Below are 23,394 nucleotides of genomic sequence, written 5' to 3'. Positions count from 1 at the left end.
ATGGTAAATTTTTTGGTAATTATACGCATATACATAGTTTTTACTGGTCAAACTTAATTTTAATAATATCAAAACTTTGGTTCATTGTAATGATACAATTCTCTTAAAGATAAAGCTTTAAAAATTGCTAAAACTATCATAAAGACGTTCACAATATTTAATGAAATTCACCCTGTTTGCCAACTGTTGTCTATTGTTTTGGTCTGATTGCATTAATTAAATGCTCTACACAGAGTTTCAAAGAGTTTTCCAGCAAACACACAATCGTCTGCAGAGCGATGCGGGAATCCCCGTCTTTTCCGTCAAAGATTTCCCAGAGTTTACAAAAAGTTAGCTACAACTTAACATGCCAAGATTTGACTACCAGAAACTTTTGTCATACCACACACGCCAGAAAGAAGAGCAGTAAACGAAGTTGTAATCTCACAACTTCCAGTTTTCTCCCCTCCCCATCAAAATAACCATCCCATACTTGAGCAACGGGCACTGGGAGGGAGGAATTTCAGTTAATTATAAACACATTTATGTCGCCTTGGGCCAAATTAAAGCTGGAGAATTCAATATCGATCAAGGAAGCTCTAAGGGACTGGGAGCTTCAAGCCGCCTAATGCTGACAAACTGCAGCTTTGGCACAAAATTGTTGCAGAAATTTATTATTGGCTTAGCGAAGAGTTGGGGATGGGGGGACAGAAAAGGTTGTGGGGAAAGCTGAGTGCACTTTGGCGTTGAAAAGCGTGAGTTATGCGCCCACTTCGGCCCACTCCACCCACTGCCACCCTACTGCTTTCCCCGTTGACCTGGCTGAAAGCTCCTGCGGCCAGGTGGGATGCATCATCTCCATCTACGTGACTGAGAAATTTCTATTGGCGAGTCTGCAGCTATTACGCGAACGTAAAAAAAGGATGAGGTTATCCCAGTGAGAGGTACAAGGCAGCAGATACCCGAAAAGATACTTTATGACACAAAGCCGGGGAGTTATCGTGCTGCCAGCGCAAATGCCAACTGATGGAGCTGGTTTAGAGCAGAGAAATTGTGAGCTGTCGAATTTATAGCTTGCGGTTTAATGGCTGAAAGTCATGCTGCACGGAGAAAATTAATACGATTATGTCACATCACTTAATATTTTAGAAGCGAACCAGTTTGATTAAAAATAAATTATAAAATATTGGTTTATATTTATAAATTTAATATAACTATATAATCGGACTTTAAGGTCAACGTCTTTCATAAACAAGGGATATAAATCCATTTCAAACATTCCCATTTCCAAATGTTCAAGAAGAACACTTTTTATAATAAACCTAATATTTAACGAGTTCAGTACATGTCAATATGTAAATTGATCTAGAGCCGTAAATAACGATCTGTAACTCAAACCCTACAACACTTGTAATCTTAAGTACAGGCCATTGAGCCTGACCATAATTATAGTTCTCACACTGTACAAAGGGTCGCTTTGCAGGAGGCCGTTGATAAGGCTCCCGCTCAGGCAAACAGATGTGGTCTCTGCGTAGACCATAGATAAGTATATTATAAGAATTTCATGTTAGCTACGTAAGCAAAGACTTAATGAAATAAAATCAGTTTTTATACAGAACTCAAACGTGAAGGTTGTTTTCCTTATTACAGGAATCCCTTTCATTTTGGTCATTCGAGCCTTTGATTCCTTGCGGAACAATTGGCCAGACTACTCTGCAGTTTTCCCCCACCAGTGGTAAGAGACTCAGAGATATTCTGCACCTTAAAGATTCTGTCAAGTGCTAGACACTTGCAGCTACAGGTTGCAAACAGATTCACACGATTGTTTTCCCCCACCAGAGGTAAGAGACAAAAGTGTTGAACAAAATAAAAGCAAAAAGACAAGTAAAGAGTCTTTTTTGTTTTTAAGCACCTTAAAGATTCTGTTTTTAACAGCTAAAGGTTGCTAAAGTCGGTAGGGCGTTTCCGAGGCCTTAACATCGGATTAATATATAGAAAAATATAGTGATTCATATATATTAAAACCAATAAGTTGGTAAGGCGTGTCCGTGGCCAAAACAGCGGATATAAAAAATATAAAATTTTGTGAAAAGTGCATTAAAAAAAAAAAAGTGCCCACAAAATAACATTTGCAAAAAGTGCCTAATTGCAAATGAAATACTCTTGTATTGGAAACAAAAAAAATCCACAAGAGAAAATTGCGCAAAATCCAAAAGTTTGGAAAAATAAGGGTGAAAAGTGCCTACAAATGCTATAAAGCCAAGAAGCTATAAAGCATAAAATTAAAAAAATCCGACTAAATAAAAATATTATTATTAAAGAAAAAGTGCACAATAAATAATAATATTACCATTAGCATTGACTATGGTTAACAAGAGCCTGCAATATAAATGTAAATATTGTAAAAGGGCCTTGAATTGAATCGCAATTAAGCGTTCAACTCCATTAATTTGGATTATGGGAAAATATACACCATTGGGCAAATAGCCTGCAGATGCAATATTGCATTTTAACATCCCGAAACTGGGATAAATATAATACATCAAGCTACCGAGAGGACGATCTCGGCACCATAACTTAATTTCATTTTGGAAGGAAGAAGACTTGCTGGCTGACCGCAGGACCTGGACACCAAGGGAAGTCGTCGCCAAAATCGTCGCTACAAAAACGTCGTCGACAACATCTTTGAAAAAACGCTATCGTCATCAATGGGCTAAGTCAACGTGATCAACAGATAAGTTCGATATTAGTAACTGATATAGTTGTAAAAAGCACGATGTCGATGTCCGATATTAGTTATTTTAGTGCAAAGGTGGCCTTCTTAGAGAAAGTCGAGCAATTAAACAAATATCTCGATGAGACAGTAAAAAATTTGAGTGGCTGCAAGGATTCTCTTAACATAAGAAGAAATAAGATTAACTATTTAGCTACAAATTTGTTTAATGTGGTGGAACAGGCTAGATGTTATTTTGAACGCAAAGAATTTGAACGCATTATTGATGAATTGGAGTTCGATGTTCAAAATATAGTAACGGTCATAAAGAAAAGATTCCGCACTGAAGGATATTGTCCTTGGGTTCTTAGGGAAGAAGAGTTTCTTACCCTGCCAGAGAAACAGTTTTCTAATTATCTCGATGAATTAATTTGTGGCAATGAATTCAAACAAAATAAGAATAGTTTAGAATCAAATATAATAGATTCACAAGCTTCATTATCGAGTCCATTAAAAGAGAAAGAGTTAGGTAGCTTAACGATTTCTAAAGAAATAGAAGATGAGCAAATACACTGCCGTGATATTCCGCCGGCAGGACCTCACTTTGGAGGTGAGGTTCTTTTTAGTTCACCATCCGTATTAGTTGAGGTTAATGACGTTCCAACCGTTCATTTAGTAGAAGAAGAGTCAATAGACAAGGAATTAATAAAAGAAAGTCCTAAGTCAATTAGGATAATCAAGTCATACTTTCGGGCCAAGTTATATAATTACAAATTTGTGAAGCAAAGTAGTAGCTATTTAAAAATGATTTGGTGCCCAATAAAACTATGTCTGTTTAATTATACGGTAAATGTTAAACGGTTAAAGAATGAAAAAGAATACATGAAAAGGTATCATGTTAAAATTAAAGATTTAATAATTAATGATTATACATTTGGTAATAAAATCCAAGACCGTTGCAGGGTGTCTAAACATATAAAATAAAAAGCAAATACAATATATCGAATTAAATATACAGTCCACTAATTTCATATTTGCATTGTTAACAAAAATAATCTAAGTAATTATAACCCCTACACCGCATCTTGCCGCCCTTGGCAGAATGTTCAAGAAGAACACTTTTTATAATAAACCTAATATTTAACGAGTTCAGTACATGTCAATATGTAAATTGATCTAGAGCCGTAAATAACGATCTGTAACTCAAACCCTACAAGGGTGCAGTGCTAACACTTGTAATCTTAAGTACAGGCCACTTGAGCCTGACCATAATTATAGTTCTCACACTGTACAAAGGGTCGCTTTGCAGGAGGCCGTTGATAAGGCTCCCGCTCAGGCAAACAGATGTGGTCTCTGCGTAGACCATAGATAAGTATATTATAAGAATTTCATGTTAGCTACGTAAGCAAAGACTTAATGAAATAAAATCAGTTTTTATACAGAACTCAAACGTGAAGGTTGTTTTCCTTATTACAGGAACCCCTTCCACCAAACAAAGGGAAATGTTTTATCTCTGCGTACCTCTCCGAAATTGTTATTTCTACTGAAAATAATTTTTTAATTAAAAAAACAATTAATAGCGGGCAAATGCGGCGGCAGAGAGCCAAAATGCGACAAGGCAACAGTGGCAATTAGCAAATTTCAGCACGGCACACACGCTGGCATTTGTTAATAAAAGTGGTGTCGTCCTGGCTGCAGGACCATTGTTGGTTGTCGGTCGCAAGTTGGCTGCTGACGCCACTTTAGCCAGTGACTTGCCCAATTACTATAACAACGGCGGGGTGAAATGAGGAAAATGGCAAATGGACGGGCAGGACGAAGTGTGGCATTCAAATGGCATGCCGCAGGACACACCAACACTCGTCCTCGCACTCACACATGCAGGTTGTCGAGCGAACGGAAGAGCCAACTCAAAGTTTTTTCATATCCTGTGAAAATTATTATGCGCTTTTGTGAAATAGTCGAAGCCAGCGGCCAAAAGCAAATGTTTGTACTGCTGCTGCAGTTTTGACCAAGAGACTGGGGGACTGGGGAACCACACACACAGGATTCGACAGTTGGCATCCTTGACTCCGATGGTCAAGAACTTTTGTCAAATTAGTTTTTTCCTTTCTCCCTCTGCTTTTGTGTGGCTACAACAGCTTGTGGACAACGATGTCAGCGTTAGTTTTAATCATTATCCGTCTCTTAGCCAACGAAATACGAGGAACATTAAAGAAGTATATATATTCGTCGGCTATTTGGTAAATTAAAATGGTTGCGCTTAATTTAATTGCAGTTTTGAGAGCTAACATTAAATTTGATATCACTTTGCGTTCATGTTACCAAATTATCATTTGAAATGGCTAAACATAATTAGTGGCAATCAAGGTGAATATATAAACATAATAGGTTTTTAATAGCCAATTAATATTCAAATATATTATTATATAATTTTCGTGCCGAACCAAATATAGCAATGAGCTAGAAAAAGGATCTTTTATCAACCATTTAATTAAACTAAAATCCATTATGCTTTAAAATTATATTTTCATACTCTCTATACAAAAAATCTAATTCCAACACCCTTTTCTTTTTTTGCAGGTAAGTTGAACCCTTTTTCAAATGGAAGCTGTAGCTGTGAGTAAATGAAATACCTTAAGTCATTGTCTGTTTCCACTGATTTGTGTGACTTGCCTTACAGTTGGACAGTAGACCAAAGGGAAAACCCTTTCCTTGTTGAGAAGAACTTTATCATTTTTCAAAATGCATTTAATTTCATTCCATTTTGTCGCATTTCACTTTTGGGCGCCGTGTCTCTTTCGCTCTTTGACAAATCAGACGGAGGCAAAGTTATAAAACTTCATTTGTAAAAGTGCTACGTCATGCCGGGACAGTCTGGCGGGGGGCGTGGTGCGGAAAGGGGCGTGGTGGGCGTGGCCGGGTCGTGTGAAGAGTGAAGGGCACGAGTTAGACAAGTCATCAAATAAATCCCTTTTAGGTATAAAGTTCTTTGCTTTACTTTACTTTACTTTACTTTGCCAACCACCCGTTCACCCTGCCAGCCAACCCACCACCCACTGGTTTTCCCATCTTGTGTCTCTCTGGCGAAATTTTTTCATGCTTCAACTGTTTGAGCGGAGAATTTAGCAAGTTTTTCCTTTGTTTGACAAGCGCCAAGGACAATGACGGCCGATTGAGACGGCGGCAAAAAAGTGCGGCAGGAAATGGCAGTTGCATCGCCCCGCTTTTCCGACTTCTCCATTGATTAGTTGGCAAACAGTGCAATGGAAATTGTTGGATAATCATATCATGTCCCCGGTGGACAGCTTTGCCTATTTAAGCTTGTCATCAATCAGGGCATTATGGCCAATTGAGCAAACATTGTGAATTTGTCATGGTTCGAAAGTCGTTTAACTGCGATGACATCTAATTGCCATGCACTTTCCCTTCTCTTCACGTACCTCTGGATCTCTGTATCGAGCTTTCCTGTCAATTTCCATTTGAGCGGATATTTGTCGAACAAACTCGATTGATTTTCCAAGCTCTCCGATTTCCTTTCCCTTCCCCCTCCCCTCTCCTCACGGCTCATAAGCCACAAAATGCATTTCTAGCAATTTCCTTGTTTGGCCCATTTTTATGGCGCATGTTGCATACTTTACGGCGCCACTGTATGAGCACCGCCCTGCCTCTTCACCCACCTCATGCGCTTAGTTTTTCATCCGGACTCAGCCTTGACTGGAGTTTTTCAGGAAATCATTGCACCCAAAGGCGGATATATCCCAGTTGCCTGGCTGCCCCCCATTTCCACCCTACATATGTATATGTATATGGTCCGCATCCCCTGTCCGCACTCTCTTCGCCAGCTGTCTTCGGCACTTCAGCCGACGCTTAAGTTGCACAAAATGTAATACATTTGATTGCACTCATGTTCAAGTTCTGTGGCCAAAGTGGCTGCTGGAGATGAAGCCGGAGCCGGAGCTTCAAAGGCGGAGAAAAAATGCAGAGATGCAAGGCGATGCCCGTGCCACAATTTTCACCCAGTTGTCTGTCAGGTTGCCGGATTCATGGTCTCCTTTTTCCCCTTCAAAGTCGTAAGTGAATACGGATGCCGTTCGTGGGTGTGGGAGCCTGAAAATGTTACAAATTGATAGATCCGCTGGCACATTGGCAACAACAGCCGGTAGCAGCCAATTGCCAACTATCTGTTTATTAGAGCAAACATGAGGAAAAGCCTGGGAAAGCGCATTACAGGAAAACGAGATGGATGAGCTCTGGCGCTGGTCCACATTATGAGCTTAAAGTATTCGATAGATTTCAGATTTATTAAACAGTATTGGAATGCATTTTTAAGCCTATTTAGGGTTTTTAGTTAAATTATACGTATTACGTAGGGCTGGTAAAAGAATCGATAGCACTATCAATAGTAACGACGGCTCTGAAATTGTTTTGGACCCAATATCGGTAACATCGATCAGTTTTTTTTACGGTATTTGTAGTTAATATTTTTTTTGGCGACAGTATTATCGTTAAGGTTTAACTTTATTTTACTTTAAATGCTTAATTATAATTCAATCATCAATTTTCAATTAAATATTCCTTGAACTTTCTCTTGTTTTTATCTTCTTTTGTTTATTCTCTAATTTGCGATAGTATCGATAATATTCGAGCCCACTATCGATGTTTTCACAACCCCTTTCCAATATGGTTATTAGAAAATCAAGCTTTTTAAATTATCATGTAACTTGATATTTTCCGATTTATTCTCTTTAAGTGTAAGTGCCTATTTGATGGGCCTTTGACGCACTTTCTTCCAAACTCCCACCCCACAAACCCCTTTCATTAATACCCATTACAGGCTTCTTGCGCTGTGAGTGGCCATATACATCATTCACAATTAAATCTGATTAGAGAGTTAGCGGGTCCATCAGGTTCAATCAAAACTGGCATGCCGAGTGGTCCAGAAAGCCGTACGGTGGGCCTAAATGACCAAACGGACTGCCTGTCGTCAATTTCCCTTGCCAACTAGCAGTTTTCGCCATTTCAGAACCACGGCTAATAGCCTTTAACTGACGGCCTGCCGGCAGCTCCACCATTAGGCTGGAAAAGCGGGAGTTAGGCGGAAAACTTCTGTCGTCGAAAAACGGCAGTCGGTACGACATCGACATCCGTTCAGGTTGAGGCATCGACATGCTAATAGCTTTGAACTTTTCGCAAATTGCAGCCAGGGCACCCATCCCACCGCCTTTTTGCAACTGCAATAGCAATAGCAACTGCAACTGCATTTGCGTTGGACTGTTAATTACCGTTATTGAACTTGTTTGATTGGCACAAGTTGAAAAGTTGGGCGAGCCAAGGCAAACGCTGACCGCCCGACGAGCATTTACGCTTAACCCATGGAAATCGAATTTCCCGGACGGATGTATGTATGTTTGCGAGGGTGAGCTGATGAGGGTGCCACAGTTTTCCCCACCTGCCACATGCAATGTAAATAAAGGCAGCGTGCTCGCCAACCACTTGAAAAGGCGTGCGCCAGTTTTACGATAATATTTCCTGCAATTAACCAGCTTTTACCTTTTTCCCCTTATGATAACATGATATTCCTCACGATAATATTTCAGCAATAATATCGCGTTCATTTAAAATTCCACGTTCTTTTCCTTAAAATATTTAAGATAATATCACAGGAAAAATATTGCATTAATTTTAATTTCCACATTCTTTTCCTTAACATATTTAAGTTAATAAAATAAATTTAGCTGTTAAATGAATTGGAATGTAGCTTTGTAAATAAACAAAAAAATATCGATTGCTTAAAAAAATATCCCTTTTAACTTTTCTGATAATATTTTCATAATATTTTGAAAGTCGGAAATTTTATTAAATGTTTGTGAGATTAAGATGTTTGTGAATACTGCACGAGTTGTGTAAAAAACGAGCTGTGTGCGTATTACAATTTTTTTCATTCACATACACACTTACAAAAAAATGTTTGGCTTCTTAACACGTTGTTTAAATCTAGAATCAGTATGCTTGGCTATAACATCGAAATATTTTTCATTTAATACTATAGTCGGTGGTGGATCAGGATTTCTTTATAGGGGTATTACTTTTCCGTCACTCCTCGCCATTGCAATCATATACTAGTCCCTTTAAGCAAAGAAAACAAACGGCAGCAAGACAGGAAATGCATTCAACGCCGGCTGTCAATTGGCAGGCAATGGCCAATACAAAGGCAGAACTGGGCAAAACAAGATGGCGGACAATGTCCTTGTTGTCCTTGTCATCGCTGCGCTTTTCCCACTGTCATCGCCATGCGAACATGTGTGATTGTGCGCCAGGGCGATTGCCTCGTTGTTTTCGTTGATTTTCCACTTGGCTTCCACTGCCATATTGCCAACGCGCTCGCAGCGGAGCTTTCTGCCATCCCGCTCTTTCTTCTGATTCTTCGGATGCTAAAGTTGACTTTTTACTGATTTGAACTGCAAACTTTTGCCATAGTTTAGTCGTAGTTGTGGTTGTTGTTCTTTTTCTTTCTCACAGCAACCGAGGGATTTATGGGGGCTCAAAGTGCTTCTCGGTTCTCAGCTCTCAGCTCTCGAATCTCGCTTGGGTGTGAAGTAAAAACTTTGTCCTGGCGTAAGTACGATATCTATATACGTACATACATATATGTATATGTACACGTGGTACATGTGTAGGTGCTCGGGCACTTGGGCATAAACTTGTGCGAGTCAGTGTGTAATCAGTTTTAAGCCAACTGTAATGCCAGCAGCTGATATCGATTCAATTTTCACTTCTTTCGAGTGGCGATCCAAAAATCTTCTTAAGTGGTCAATTCATTAATATTGGCTGCAGTTTGTTTACAATGAACTGCAAAAAATGTGAGCTTAATCCGGAAAAATAATGCTAGCAGGGGAGATATATCAAGATGGGATGCAAAGTAAAGCGACTGTCAGCTGAGGCTAAATTATGTCCAATTCGCTGGGGAAAAGGGCAAAAGAGACTTGGTGGCTTTGCCGATGGCAATTGCAATTGAATCCAGCTTGTAGCCAAGCGGCGACAGATTTTGTGTGGATTCTCCGAATGCAAATTTCGGAAATTTATTGCCAACCCATTTCGTGAATTTATTGTCCTTGCATTAGTTTCACACACCCACTTTGCTGAAAGATGCGATAAATAAAGGCGGGTTCTTAACTTAAAGCCGTCGTTTCTTAATTGTAACGCCACAATCGCCCACTCTCAGTGATGTAATCCAAGCTGTTATCGTTTGAATCAACCTTGCGTCAAGTTCGTGCGGAAAAGTCCTCGTACGTAAGTTTTATACATTTTTCTAGCACGAATTCAATTTCTTTCCCACTTTTTTTCCGCTTTCACTTTGCTTCAATTTATAAAATTGAATATTGGCAGAGAAACTCGATTTGTCCACACACGACCACGCCCACAGAAGCAGGACGATTGCCAAGGGCCGCATAAGACCTTCAGCTTTCTTGTTGCGTAAGTTGGAAAATTATCTGAAGGAAAGCCGAGAATGTGAAGCTACTTACCCAGCAAATTACAGACAGTGGGATAAAGCCACCCATTTATGGGTCACAGTTTTCAAATATACACTAAAAAAAATAAAACGGGATCAAATCGATATGCGCATGGTATATTTCAGGTATTTAAACGCATATCGTTTTTACCATTCTATATTTTCTCTCTCGGACATTCTCTGACGTCGAAAAAAAGAGTAAGAAGCAAAAGTTCAAGAGTGAGAGTGAGAAAGACACATTCGATGTTAAAAGTCAAAATTGATACCACATAATATGAAACTGGTCATCGTTTTATATTTAGTTTTTTTTCGGTCTTTGTCTTTTATATTCGGGTTTATATTTTGTAAGTTGTTTCCAAATAAAGGTGATGTTACCTTTTTCATTCTCTGCGTTCCACTGTTAAATCGCTTAGTGCATTTCCTGTTGGCAGCCTTTATCGCCTGCCAATTGCTTCATATCCCACCTAACACCCACATGCAAATGCCTTGGCACGCATTTTATTTAAATACACACACATGTGTGTGTCATTTTCCCAGTGATTTTTATAGCGCCCACTGCTCTTCTTGGTGGGTCCCCAATCTCTATTGCCACCCCATTTTCTGTTTTCGCCATCACTCTGAACGCCGTTGACAGCTTTACGTTTTGTGGGACGCACAGTGACTTACATAAGTACACCAACAACCACCTCCCTCCACACACACGCACACAACTGCTCCTTTGTGTGTCATTTAGCTTTTGTCTCACGCGTGCCAAGTTTCCCTCCTGCCCCCCGTTTTCCTCATTTTCCGACTTGTTTGTGCTCTTAATTTTCTTGCCAAGTTTGCAGTTTTCGCAACGTTTTTATATGATTTTTATACAAACGTGATATATTTTTCTGATGCGCCCGTTCACTTTTTATTAACGCAGCACCGCCCCATGTGTGCTTGTGTGTGATTGTGAGTGTGTGTGCCTTTGGTCTTTGTCCTTCGTCCTTTGTTCTGGCTTATTCAATTTCATTTATTGATTTCCCCGCTTATCGCATATCTGTGTGGCCCAAGGGGAAAGTGCTCACTGAGCACCCTACTTCTGCTTGATGAACGCAAACTGACGCGGATGGACGGCCATGTGGCGGTCCAGTTTGTTCCAGAATTCCGTCAGGATGCCGCAGTCCGAGTGCCGCTCGTGCGGCGAAAGGGCCAGTGGGTGCACCTGCAAGTTGCGCAGCTCCTTGCACACCGGCGAGTCCTTGAAGTGCAGGTGGAAGGCGCACACCTGGTGGAAGATGAGGGCGGGGTCGCCGCCCTGCGGCCAGCCCTTGAATTGCCAGTGGGGTCCCATGGCGAACACGGCGGCCACACGATCCCACTCTCCGGAGGTCAGGCGGGTCACGTTGTCGATGACCCGATAGCTCAGCAGCTCGCCCTGAAATTTGCATTTCATAAAGGTAATTAGGCCACAAAGCAAGCATAAATGGATTATAAATTCCAAGTGGTTTTCAGGCCGAACTATGCTAGTTTTGAGTACATAAGAACATATACTTTATAAGGACGGAAACTCTACCTTCTTCATGTTACATAATTTTTTTACGAATGCAATAAAGGTAAAGGTTAGGTGCTTGCTATACAAATCAAGTAGGCTTTTGTGTGACTTGCAATCAAAATACATGTTGGCTTTTCTTTCGTTGTTAAAGTAATGAATTAATTAAACATCGAATTTTGGACCCACCTGAAAGCGGTGCTCGATGATCAGCTCGTCGAGATGCTGGCCAACGTTCATGGACTGGCGAGCCTGCTCCACGGACACGTAGCGCATCTCCTGCAGCAGCTGCTTGGCATTGTGCAGGGTGACCAGGCTGGTCAGTGCTGCCGGCACCACGATGATGGGCATCCGGGAGAGGGGCTTATAGTAGCGGGGAAACTTGCGCGGGTCACCATTCGAGGTATTTACATCCGCCGACTTGGTCTTCCCACGCTGACTGCTCCCTGGGTTTAATCCCGACGACGTGGCCTTCTCCAAATTGCTGCCCTGCGGATTGATGCCAAACTCCTGCTGGCCCTTGAGGAATCTCTCCTGGCCATAGCGGTTGTACTTGCACTTGGACGCCGGCTTCACTGTTTCCAGTTGGGGCGGCACCACCGGCTCCTCCCGTAGCATTGCAGGCGGTGGATCCAAGGGCTTGGGCCTCATGCGTCGACGCTCGAAATCGTAGACACGGGAGACACACTCCAGGACTCCGTGCAGCTCCTTCTCGCCCAGCAGCTGCTCCTCGCGGGTGCGATGCGGCCGCTCGCGCTCTATGGCCCGCCTGCAAACTTCATCCGCCTGGAGCTCCTGCTCCCGACGCTCCTGTTCCCGCTGCATCATCCTCAATCGCTTCCCCTCCACGTCGAGCTCCCTCTTCATGGCCAGGCGCTTGGCCTTGATGGCCGCTATGGCCTCCACGGTCATGGTCTGGGAAAGGGTCTTCGAATTCGGGTCCATTTTTAGGATTAGCTGGTTGGTAGAATTTTTTTTTAATTTTTTCTCTTAACTCGAACTTAATCTGACAACTTCTTTTTACTGAGTCTTTCTGCTTTGAAGTAAAAGTCAAGGCATACTAATTTAATTGCTATGTAAATTATAAATTATCAAATCGATAGTATCGATGGTATTAGCATGGGTGGTTTTGGCACTATCGATAGCATTTCAGCCAAATTATTTAATTCGGTCATATTATTTTTGGTATATTAAATAAAAAACATTTTTATTTATATTCAAAATGATGATATGTTTATTTCAAATACTAGTGTGATTGGCTATAGTGAAAACCTCGTTTTTATATATCATCGATTCTACTAAAGAAATTAAAATCGCTTTCTCAGGAAAAGTCTAGATTCTGAAGCTAAAAATGAACTCATTGCTCTCAATAATTAAGTTCATTCATTTATGACTGCGAATTCTTTCAATCGCCAGTGCTAGAAAAATTCTGGCTTTCACTTTACAACTCTCTTTTTAAGAGGCTGGCTTTTTTCTTGGCTCACCTCCTTTGTTGGCACATAAAAAACTCATAAATATTCAAAGTTTCTCGCAGCCATCGTTTATTTTTTGTCAAAGCCATTATTTATTTTTATTACATTGCCTTGGTCAGTTGTTTGCCTCGCACCCTCTCCCTCTGCCCAATGATTTTTATTTTTCCGCCTCGAGTTGTTTTTATTTGTAAGCTATTTTTATTTGACAAAGTTTCACCCTCACCCCGGGAGAGCGTCGCAGAAGGAATTGTCCCGGCTTTATGTTATTGACTTTAATAACATTTTAGCTGCAAGGCATGAAAATATTTTTATAAATTGTGTTTTTGTTTTCCTCGGCTTTCTTGCATTTTTCCCCAGCGTCGCTCCGCTTTGTTTTGCTGCCGAAGCCTGAAATTGATTTCTGCTGAAAGGGGGGGACCACTCGAGGTCCCATCATAATTTATGCATCCATCCAGTCAGCCAGTCAGCCAGCCAGCCTCAAAAGCTATTAGCTAGCTAAGCATCCCCCGCCCGATTCCCCAGTTATCGCGGCCATAGCCCCGGGAAGCCAGTAATTGCTAAAGCGAAATTTCATTACCAAAAACGACAACGAGCGGGTGAAAGCAGAAAGCAGAAAGTTGGCTGGCGGACGGGTTTCGTTTCGCGTGTGATAAATACGGTAAAAGGTCGCCGCCATCGCAGCTTGGGAAATGAAATTTTCATCCAGACTCTTGTGGCAGCCATTTTGTCGGCGATGCACTAGAAAATGCCTGAATGGCGGATTGGCGACGGTGGCAGCGGCGGCGGCATCGTTGTCGCCATTTTTGTTTATGGCCGCATTTGTCACGGCAAATTGTATTGCCAACTGGCTGGGCATTTTTTTGCCACGCCAAGAATGCGGCATAAAAAATGCGATGAACCGAAAGGCTCACCTTGCGTCTACGGTATTTTTGCATGTTAATTAAAGCGGCGGGATGGCCAGGATCATCTGATTGCCCATTCGGCTCGGCACTAATTAGGTTTATGGCATTATGACAGGAAAAATATGACAGTAGGGGAGTTTCATATTTGGTTTTTGGATTCCTATTTCACGTAGACGGGCCATGGGGCAAAAGAAATCCGCCACGAGAGACCCCACAATAGCCGATGCGAGGGCCATGAGGAACGGGGAGGCCGAAAACAATGCAGTGGAATTGAAATTGAAAACAATGGCTTACTGACATAGATACGGAATGCCTTTTGGCCGCATTTAGATACCCATAGCCAGGATTCTTTTTGCGAAGAGTCAGCGAAGCGGATACGAGATGCGAGTGCATAACTTCAAATTTAATCAGAGAAGAATGCGACCACGCATAGCTATTCTGGCCGCGGGGAAATGGAATCATCGCTAGCCAGCGTTTTGCACTCGACTGCATGGAATCGCATCGCATCGGTAAAGGAATGGAAAAGGGAAAACCAGCAGAAGGGAAATGGAATTTTGCTTGCCTTTGGCGATCCTCTCACGCAAATGGCAACTAATTTCGCCTCAGTGACAAGACAAGGCCATCAAATATCCCCCAAACGGACCTTGGCCAATTATTGTTTGTGGCTCTCTCGTTTTATTACGTAGCCGCAGCGTTGGCCCGTTTATGGCACACGACCCTCGACGGGACGGACGGAGCCGGTCGAGGGAAAAACAATTTTGTCAGCTTATAAACAGTAAAAATAAAATGCCAGGCTAAACAAATACGAGGACCAACGACATCACTATAAAGCGCCATTGAGACACGAACACATGTAAGCTCACACACAGGACACCCAGGTTTACATGCATATAGTATGTACACGGAGAGAAGCAGTAGAAATTGATATAGATATAAAATCATTTCACTTTGAATTATAATTACTTGCTTTGCACTTATAACGAAGATAAATATTTTTTATATATTCAACACTCATAAAAATGTATTTAAAAAATATAAAAATCTCGCCTATTCAATGGCCAAATCACCTTTAAATATGGAAAATTTCTGGATCTCTAAAAAATATAACATTTTTGTCCATTTCCAAATCCTAGTGATTTAAAAGTTTTCTGAATTTTAGAACTAAATTTTTATGCAGCAATGGTTTTGGAATAAATCCCTTCAGTATGAGTAACTTATTTTTATTTTATAAAACTCGAACCCTTTTTCTCAGTGCTCATGTGTTTGCTTGGCTCCCTTGAGGGCTGACAGTTTATTACTTTCCTTGGCGAATTATTTTCATTATGTTTTCGCTTTCCGAGCAGATTCATTGCGCAAGGCAGGGCAATTTAATGGAAATGAGATTGGCTTCGGCTGAAGGTGCAGTGAAGCCATAATCGGAGAATGGAAACACGCTTGTTAAGCGGGCAAATAGTGTCGGGTCTGCCGATCAATTTCAATGACCCACTTTCGTCGATTGTCACGGCGAGGACCAAGTTCCGATCGAGTTGTTACCCCAGGCGGCTTTAAAGGGGAGTGACAGGCTGCACAGGATATGAACTGGAGGTCCGTTTGTTTACTTGATTGTCCTGGCTGTGCCAGCACACACAGATACCATTCAGCCCAGAGTGCGCTAACCTTTTCCGAGTTCTTGAAAGAACTCGACAACTGCAGCCGCAGTTGCAATCTGTTTCTAGTATCTGGCATCTTTCCTTTCCTTTGCCGTTCCCGACGTGTCCACTCGGATGTCTCTCCATCATGTTTGCACATTTTGATGTCTGTTTGATGTGCAACAGTTGCACTTCAAGTGGCCAGTTGCTGCCTGTCAACTCGCTTTGCGAAATATCAAGCATTCGCCATGTGGTCCGACTCTTGGCACTTCCGCCCGCAGGGGCCACTTGGCCAGAGAGAAACTTTTTTATTCAATTTGATTTTCTTCAACTGCAAGCAGCTGTTGCAACTTCCCCACAAAATTGAATCCGAGAACGGATGCCAGCACACGAAATTAAGCGGAAACTCTGGAATTTATTTGCACTGGGTTATGACAGAATATTTATATCGATTTTCTAAAGCGCTGCGATGTCGCAAGCTTTAATAGCAATATACATTCCGCTCTGCGACTTTTCCATTAGGCCAAAGTTGAGTTGAGTCTTTCCTTCTAAGCGAACTCGTGCAGGCAATCAACGACTCAACCTTGACGACTAGCTGCACTTAGAGAAAATTGTCTCTGTGTTTGAAAATATAGTATTTTGCGAATTCTTTGATTTCTGAATGTTTGATTTCTTATGTGCATTTAATTTGCTATCCACAGTTAGTTTGACAATGAAAAAAGATGAAGTTATACCAGTTTTTCGACTGAGTGTGCAGGCGAGTAAAAGCTTGCATGACATTTTCCAGCCGGCAGGAAGTGCACTTCAAACGGAAATTGCGACACACATATTGCCAGCTTCCTTTGACTCATTTCTCTCCTTAACAATATGCGCACGTATGCTAATGCCTGTGTATGCCTGTCTCGCCTCTCCTAAATTACCGTAATTTATTTCAAAAAGTGGGTGGCCTTTTTTTTCTTCAAATGCATTTCAATTGCCAAGTGTGTCAAAAGTTTCAACGCTTTTCGGGCTTTCACCGGCTCACCTGCCAACTGTTGCCCTCACCCGTGCGTCAGCTCAGACTGTCTGTCTGTGCTCCTGGCCAAAAGCTCATCACATTCGCCACTTAGTCAGCTCGTCAGCTTTTGTTGCAGCATTTGCCGCTCCATACACTCGGAGAAAAACTTTCCCATTCTTGTTGTTTCCCATTGTATATTAAAAAAAAACTATATTTATAAAATTCTGCGAATTTATTCATTTTGGGTATTGGATCCTATTTTTTTTATGTACACCCAGAAAAAAAAATGACCTAAAATGTCAAAAAATGGCCTAGAATTTAGGTAAAATTGGCCTTAAACTGGAGCTAAGTCCTTGAATGGCCTAAAATGTAGGATTGTATGACCTAAAATGTTAGGCCATTAATGGCCTAAAATGGGGTAATTTTTGGCCTAGATTTTGGGTAATTGGCTGCCTTAAAATATGAGAAAACCCCTATCCAAAATTTTAGGCTTTCTTTGGCCTAAAAATTTGTACTGAAAAATGTTTCATATTATAAAGTAAATACAGAGAAATTTATAGCTAACTCGAGGTCAATGTCGGCTTAGTCTTCAAGAAGTCGTCATTATTCCAACACACAAAAACGAGCGAAGAGGCTTCACTGTTCAGCAGTGAAATCGCTGTTTTATTCAACGATCGAAGTGGGTTACCATGCAAGCCGCGCTATAACTGGTTGGGAATTATAGCGTCGCTAGAACGGTATCAGGGGTTCCGTGCAAATTTATTTAGGTAAAATGCATTAATTTTAAGGCCCACGATGACCTAAAATATTAGGCTATACGGGACCTAAATAGTAGGGCAATATACCAAAAATTTAAATTTTTAGGCAGTACATGACCTAAAAAGGAACTTTCAGTCCATTTAAAATGTTTTAGGCCATGCATGACCTAAAATGTTGTCCATCATTTTTCTGGGTGTAGTCTTCATTTTTTTATTTTTTCTAAATACCAGTGGCGGATCTGTAATTTGGTTGTTGGGGGATTTTCAGAAACAATTTTGCTGTTCACGCATTCTATACCTTGTAAATATTTTTCTTAGTCTTAACTGCTAATATTTCTGGTAGGCAAATTATAATTTGATAATTAGTCTTCCCTCAAATGAGTGCTTTATTTAAACGAAGTCACCTTAAAGAATTAAATGGTTTACACTATGCTCTATTGTTTCGATTTTGGGACGGAGATCGGCTGCTTAAGATAAAATTAACTATTTTGGCCTATTGTCCTCTTCTTACTACCCCTATTACCAGTCCACCCATGACAAGGAATCGATTCCAATGTGCAGCCTGCATCGCATAAGATATCGTTGAGCATTGTAAGACGAGTAATTAATAATTAATTTTACACAATGCAGACGCAGCTCAATGATGCAGTAAGTTTCGCCTTAGTGCTTCCAGAATATCACCGTTCTTGGCCGCAAACATCTTGTAATCACATTTTCAGCCACGCTAGTCAAAGTTTTCGACCGAGAAATAGGGTCTGAAGATATGTAAATTGTATTTTAAATAGTTTAAAATCGATGCAGAACATCTTTGAATACCACATTTCTTCATTTATTCCCAAATCCCCACCCGTAGATCCGCAAATGCTTTATAAATTTAAAAATTTCTAAATATAATATGTCTTTGGATTTCTAAATCGTAAATTTTTTTAGTGCACATTCGTGCGCAGTTTACTGCAAAATATTTTAGAAGGTTATATGGTATGTGCAGCAACTGTAAACTGTAAAATGCTACTAATTGTTTTGCCGCCAATTACGTGCACAAGTGTGTGTGGCAACGTGCACGTGTATGCGTCTGTCTGTCGTTTGATGTATGCGCTCTGTTTATTAAAATTTATTTTGTCGAGTACCTACTTTTCGCTGCTGCTCAGCTTCTGAGCTCACCTGCTGGTAATTTGTTCATTTTCGCATAACATTTAGCACAGTTTTCCGCACTTTGCGGCTTCGACTGACAGCGGAATGCACGAGGAATGCTGCAAGTGGGAAATTATGGGAATTATCATGGCAAGCGATGAGAGTGAAATTAAGAACTGAAATGGCAAACAAAAGTTTAAATTTCTAGCGGATTATAAAATCAATAAATTTTTCCAAAATATATAAAAGAAAATTCCGCAATAAATCAATTATTGTATAGATTGCAGGTAAACGACTATTTATTTATTAAATCACATAAATGGTCCTTAAACACCTTGGACAAAAAACCATAATGCCTGCCGCTGGCAATATAGGCTGACCTGGTTCCCCGGGCTACCGACTCGCACCCACAACTCAAAGCCAGTGCACTGAGGCGTTAGGCAGAATGGCGTTTCCACCTCTTACGGCATAACGCGCATACGCACTGTTGTTCCAGCAGGGGAGGTGTGTGCGTAAGTTACGGCAAACAAACATAAAAGCAAACAATAAATGAAAAAAGTAAACCATACACGTTTTTTGTGAAAATAAATGATTATTTAATATTTATTTTCATGTTGCTTGAGGAGGGCAGAAGGTTGATGGTGGGTGGTGGCCGTCGGCTGCATCATTTTTCATGCCACTCGAAGTGAGTCTAAGTGCCTCGCTGGGCCCGGCCATTAATGCCAGTTGATTGGTCAGCAGAGGACTGTCCGTCGGGCCCAAGGAAGCGCCAGACAAAATACTCACTCACATGTATTTATTATTTAGCCAACGTTTCTGATTATTTACGCCTGATAGGACCCGGCTCTGGAGGGTGTAAAAATGATTGAATGTGCCGGCCAGTGGAATCGGAATTGGATGGCTCAGCCTGCGCTTTGTTGTCTGGCCTCAGTTTTAGTTCTGAATGGGGGGTTTTTGCTTAGGCTAAGGAATTACTGGGGGCCCGAGTGATTTATTGATTTAAATGGGAACTGTAGAAGCTGGCCAAAGAATAAGTAACATTAGCTGGGCATCACAAAAACGTAATAACACCATGTGACAGTCATTTTATGAGGATATCACTTACTTGTAAGACTGACCATATAATTAATTATATTTTATTAAGACATGTTTTTGTTATTTTATTTATAACTAGTTTTGGTATTAAAGAATTTAATATTTATAATAAAACTAGCAAAACGATCTATCAATTTGAAGGGATAGGTTTTAATAGCATTATTCCAGGGCTATCTCTCCGTAATCACCTTTCGTTTTCTAAACCAAAAAAATCACTGAACCGAAGAGACAATCAAAACTCGTACACACACACTCGGCTACCTCAATCACTCAGAAAAAGCCCCGAAAACCCTCTGAGTTTTTTCCACTTCCTCATCGATGGGGAAGTGAAAAGGGATGACCCGTTTGAGGCGAAAGTCGGGCTGAGAGGAGGATTCAAGTGGTTGGTCGGCTTGACGGCACGTTTAATGAATTGGAAGGTAATAAGCAAAGCATTACGGCTATTTCTTCATCAGCTCCCCAAGCCCCTTTTCCCCGATTATTGATTTTTATTGAATGCGAATTTTTTGTGAGCTTCCTCATTCTCCCTGCTGTCTTATTGGATTTGTGTGCAAGTGAAAAAGCGAACGGGGGGCGTCTGCCAAAGTTAATAAGATTTGCCTTTTTGTTTTTTTCCAGCTTAGCTCTTCCTCGGCTCCCTTTTGGGGCCAGTGGTCAGGCGAATTAATTAAAGCACATAAAAAATGGTCGAGTGCTAGGAATGCAATAAAGTCAACCAGGCTTTGGCCAGGGAAATGGGAAATGGTAACTGGGGGAGCACACAAAACGCAGAGCTAGCGCCCAAGCACGCATCATTTAAGCGCTAAATTATAGCTTACTTTTATGCGGCAGGTTATAATTCACTGTACGTGCGAAATGCAGTTGCAGCCAAAAACTGACAGTGGCGGTGGCGGTGCCACTGTGGAAAATAATCATTTTAATTGCGCATTTCCCAACGCCACATAAAACGGCAAAACATTGAAAAAATAGTCGGCAAACCAAAAGCGCCAAAGTCAAAGCCCAAGTAAATAAATTATGCTGCAGACTTCTGCAATAACGAAAAATTAACAAAAACAACAGCGTTTTATTGCGCGACTCGTCGTTTTATTTGCATTAATTTGCTGCTGCAGCACTAAAAAGTACTGTCGGGCGAAAAAAGGAACAGTGAACTCACATCTGTAAGTAAAAAATTGTATAGGAAATGCCACGCCCTCGCCAGCCGCCCCCTTAAATGTGCACAAATTAAAAAGCCAGCGCCGCGAAATGAAAACATGATAAAGTCGGGAGCGCATCCCCAAACAAAGTTGCCATCGAAATTTGGTCACGTGCCACCTTGCTCGCAAAGAGCACCCAGAACGCGACTGTGTGGAGTTATTTACGTGCCGCGCACATTTTTTGGCGCTTAATTCATGCTCTGTGGGGTTGAGGGGCGGAGGGGAGGAGGGGCGGCAGGAGGAGGAACAAACAAACAGCCAAAAGGACGCACAAACAGAATGAAACTTCTTGTTCGCATAGAGACAACGCCAGGACACTGCTGGCATTTTGACTGCCCCGCCGCAGCTCGGAACTCGCTGTTTGTTGTCTCAGCATTTGTTTGCACGGGCAGAGCGAAACTGCAGCTTACTTCGAGGCGCTGGCGCAACGCGGCGTATACTTAATTTGCGGTTGGCGCTGGTCACAGCACGTAGCCGCTAAGTATGCTACGCCTAATGACCAGCCAAGGCGAATGGCGCCAGGACATCGTCTCCTTGGGTCGGGAATGGAAAACACTGCGACTGTAGCTGTGTGTATATTTTCCATAAATGTATTTTAAAGTTGTGTGAAATATTTATATATTTTTGAGAAAAAATTTGCAAAAGAATCGATTATCTGAAGAGATCAAAATATTTAATACATTGACATTAGAAATCGTTAGTTTTATATATTTTCTTCTATATTCTCTCTACTATATTCCAACAAACCCCACCACAAAACAGATATACCCTCCACTATAAAGCCTCGCCAAGGCTGATGGAACAAAGTGCCGACCTTTTTGGCAGAGTCGCCCGGCGACATAAATAATACCAAAGAAGTCGTGATGGCAGAAATAGAAGCGGCAAAAGGCCGCGCGGAAACGGGCAGATAGGGTCCATTCTCTTTTTTTATAGATGCTAAATGACCCGACCAACGAGTTTCTTGCATTTAATATACCAGGACCAGTAATGTTTTATCTAATTTTTGTAATGCCGCGCGTGCTGAAGTGAGAAATATGGCCGGCGAACGTGGTCAGCTGGGAGGGGAAGTGGGGCAGCTGGGAAGTGGGGATGGGGATCCCCGGGTCCTGAGGCAGCTATCAATTTCTATTAGGCCCGCTCGCTTGCAGGCCAAGTCAGGCTGTGGCTCACATCTCGGTGTCACTTTAAAACTGCAACCCGGCCAAATTGAAAGCAACTGCCGAGCAGAAGCAGCAGCAGAACCAGAAACAGGGGCAAAATAAAAGGGGACAAACTGGCAAAAACTGGCAACAGAAATGCGGAGCAGCAACGGCAGCAAAAATTGCTCTTAATTGGCGGCAGCCATTAAATGCAATTTATCAAACAGACGACAGAGACAGCCGCACAAAGCACACAACACAGCACAGAGCAGTGTGTGTGGCAGACAGAGAGGGGAGATGGAGAAGCTGAAGTAGAGCAGAGCGACAACAGTTGACAATTAATTTGACACAATTGCAAAGCAGAGGACAGCCGGCCGAGAGCAACGGCAACGCACCTGGCCAAAAGGATACCAATTGCACCGCCTTCGTAGTTGACATTGTGTAAATGTCGCCGACATTGTCCTCGCATTCCGGTTGTGTGTGTAATGAGGCAGCCTGCCGCCTGTGCAATGAAGTGGCAGTTCCCCGTAATAGCCACATACGTAGAGGGTCACATTCTTCCAGCATGCATTACCGTAAAAAAGCGGGTGGCACACACTACTCAGCTACCCAACCACTCAGTCAAAAAGTGGCAGGAAAGAGCATCACGTAGCTTTTTAGCCGGCGAAAAGAACTGACAAAATGTTTCAAGAGTTATTCCTGACTTGCTGATTGCCGGTATTAAAGTTTAACCAAGCCACTGAAAGCTGCAGCTTGGCATAAAATTATTCGATAATAAAGAAGGAATCACTCACGAACTTTTAAGGAAAAATTTGTAGTGGAATTTAAAGCTTAAACAAAGTTTATAAGATATTCATATGGTACATTTCTGGTATTTATACGCATATCTCTCAAAGACTGTCTGACTTCGAAAAAGAAAATAAAAATGCGTGGGAGCGAGAATGACCCATTTAAAATTCAGAGTGGCCCATTTAGAAATTAAGATGCCGCATATCAAGTCAAAATTGATACCACATAATACCAAATTTATCATCGTTGCATATGAAGTTTCATTTTTAAAAATATTTGTACACTTAACCATTATCCTCTGAGTGCTCCATAAGTTCTATACTGCCAAATTTATATCCTTAGATAGAAAATTGCTTCCTTCAAGATGCTAATTAGTCGATAACGTCAGCATTTCTCGTTAATAACGTGGACCCATAAAGTTCACTGAAGCCAGCAAAATGTGGTAAGATGTCAATTAATTTCTCGACAACCTTCGCATTTCGCATCGCATGGAGCTGGCAAATATCCCAGATTCACACAATAATTTTGTGAGAACGTTCAGAAGCGATTAAAAGGCTTTTAGTTTCCAA

At 41.4% G+C, this 23,394-nt stretch overlaps 2 protein-coding genes across 2 annotated transcripts in view; one reads left to right on the top strand and one right to left on the bottom strand.

Moving 5' to 3' along the window:
* The window catches only part of tei (teiresias), a 94,706-nt gene that overhangs the window by 28,835 nt on the left and 42,477 nt on the right, over window positions 1–23,394 (top strand). The window lies entirely within an intron of this gene.
* Window positions 11,074–12,751, bottom strand: LOC138912697 (parafibromin). The gene is made up of 2 exons (XM_070213951.1): window positions 11,911–12,751; window positions 11,074–11,607 (listed from the first exon to the last, which is right to left on the bottom strand). Exons 1-2 carry the CDS (start codon window positions 12,664–12,666, stop codon window positions 11,266–11,268), a joined length of 1,098 nt encoding a protein of 365 aa, XP_070070052.1. The 5' UTR covers window positions 12,667–12,751; the 3' UTR covers window positions 11,074–11,265.

The sequence above is a fragment of the Drosophila takahashii genome, chromosome 2R, assembly GCF_030179915.1.
Source record: "Drosophila takahashii strain IR98-3 E-12201 chromosome 2R, DtakHiC1v2, whole genome shotgun sequence".
NCBI classification, from domain to species: Eukaryota; Metazoa; Arthropoda; class Insecta; order Diptera; family Drosophilidae; genus Drosophila; species Drosophila takahashii.
The sequence above is the reverse complement of the archived record's forward strand: the minus strand, read 5'-3'. Positions and strand labels throughout refer to the sequence as shown.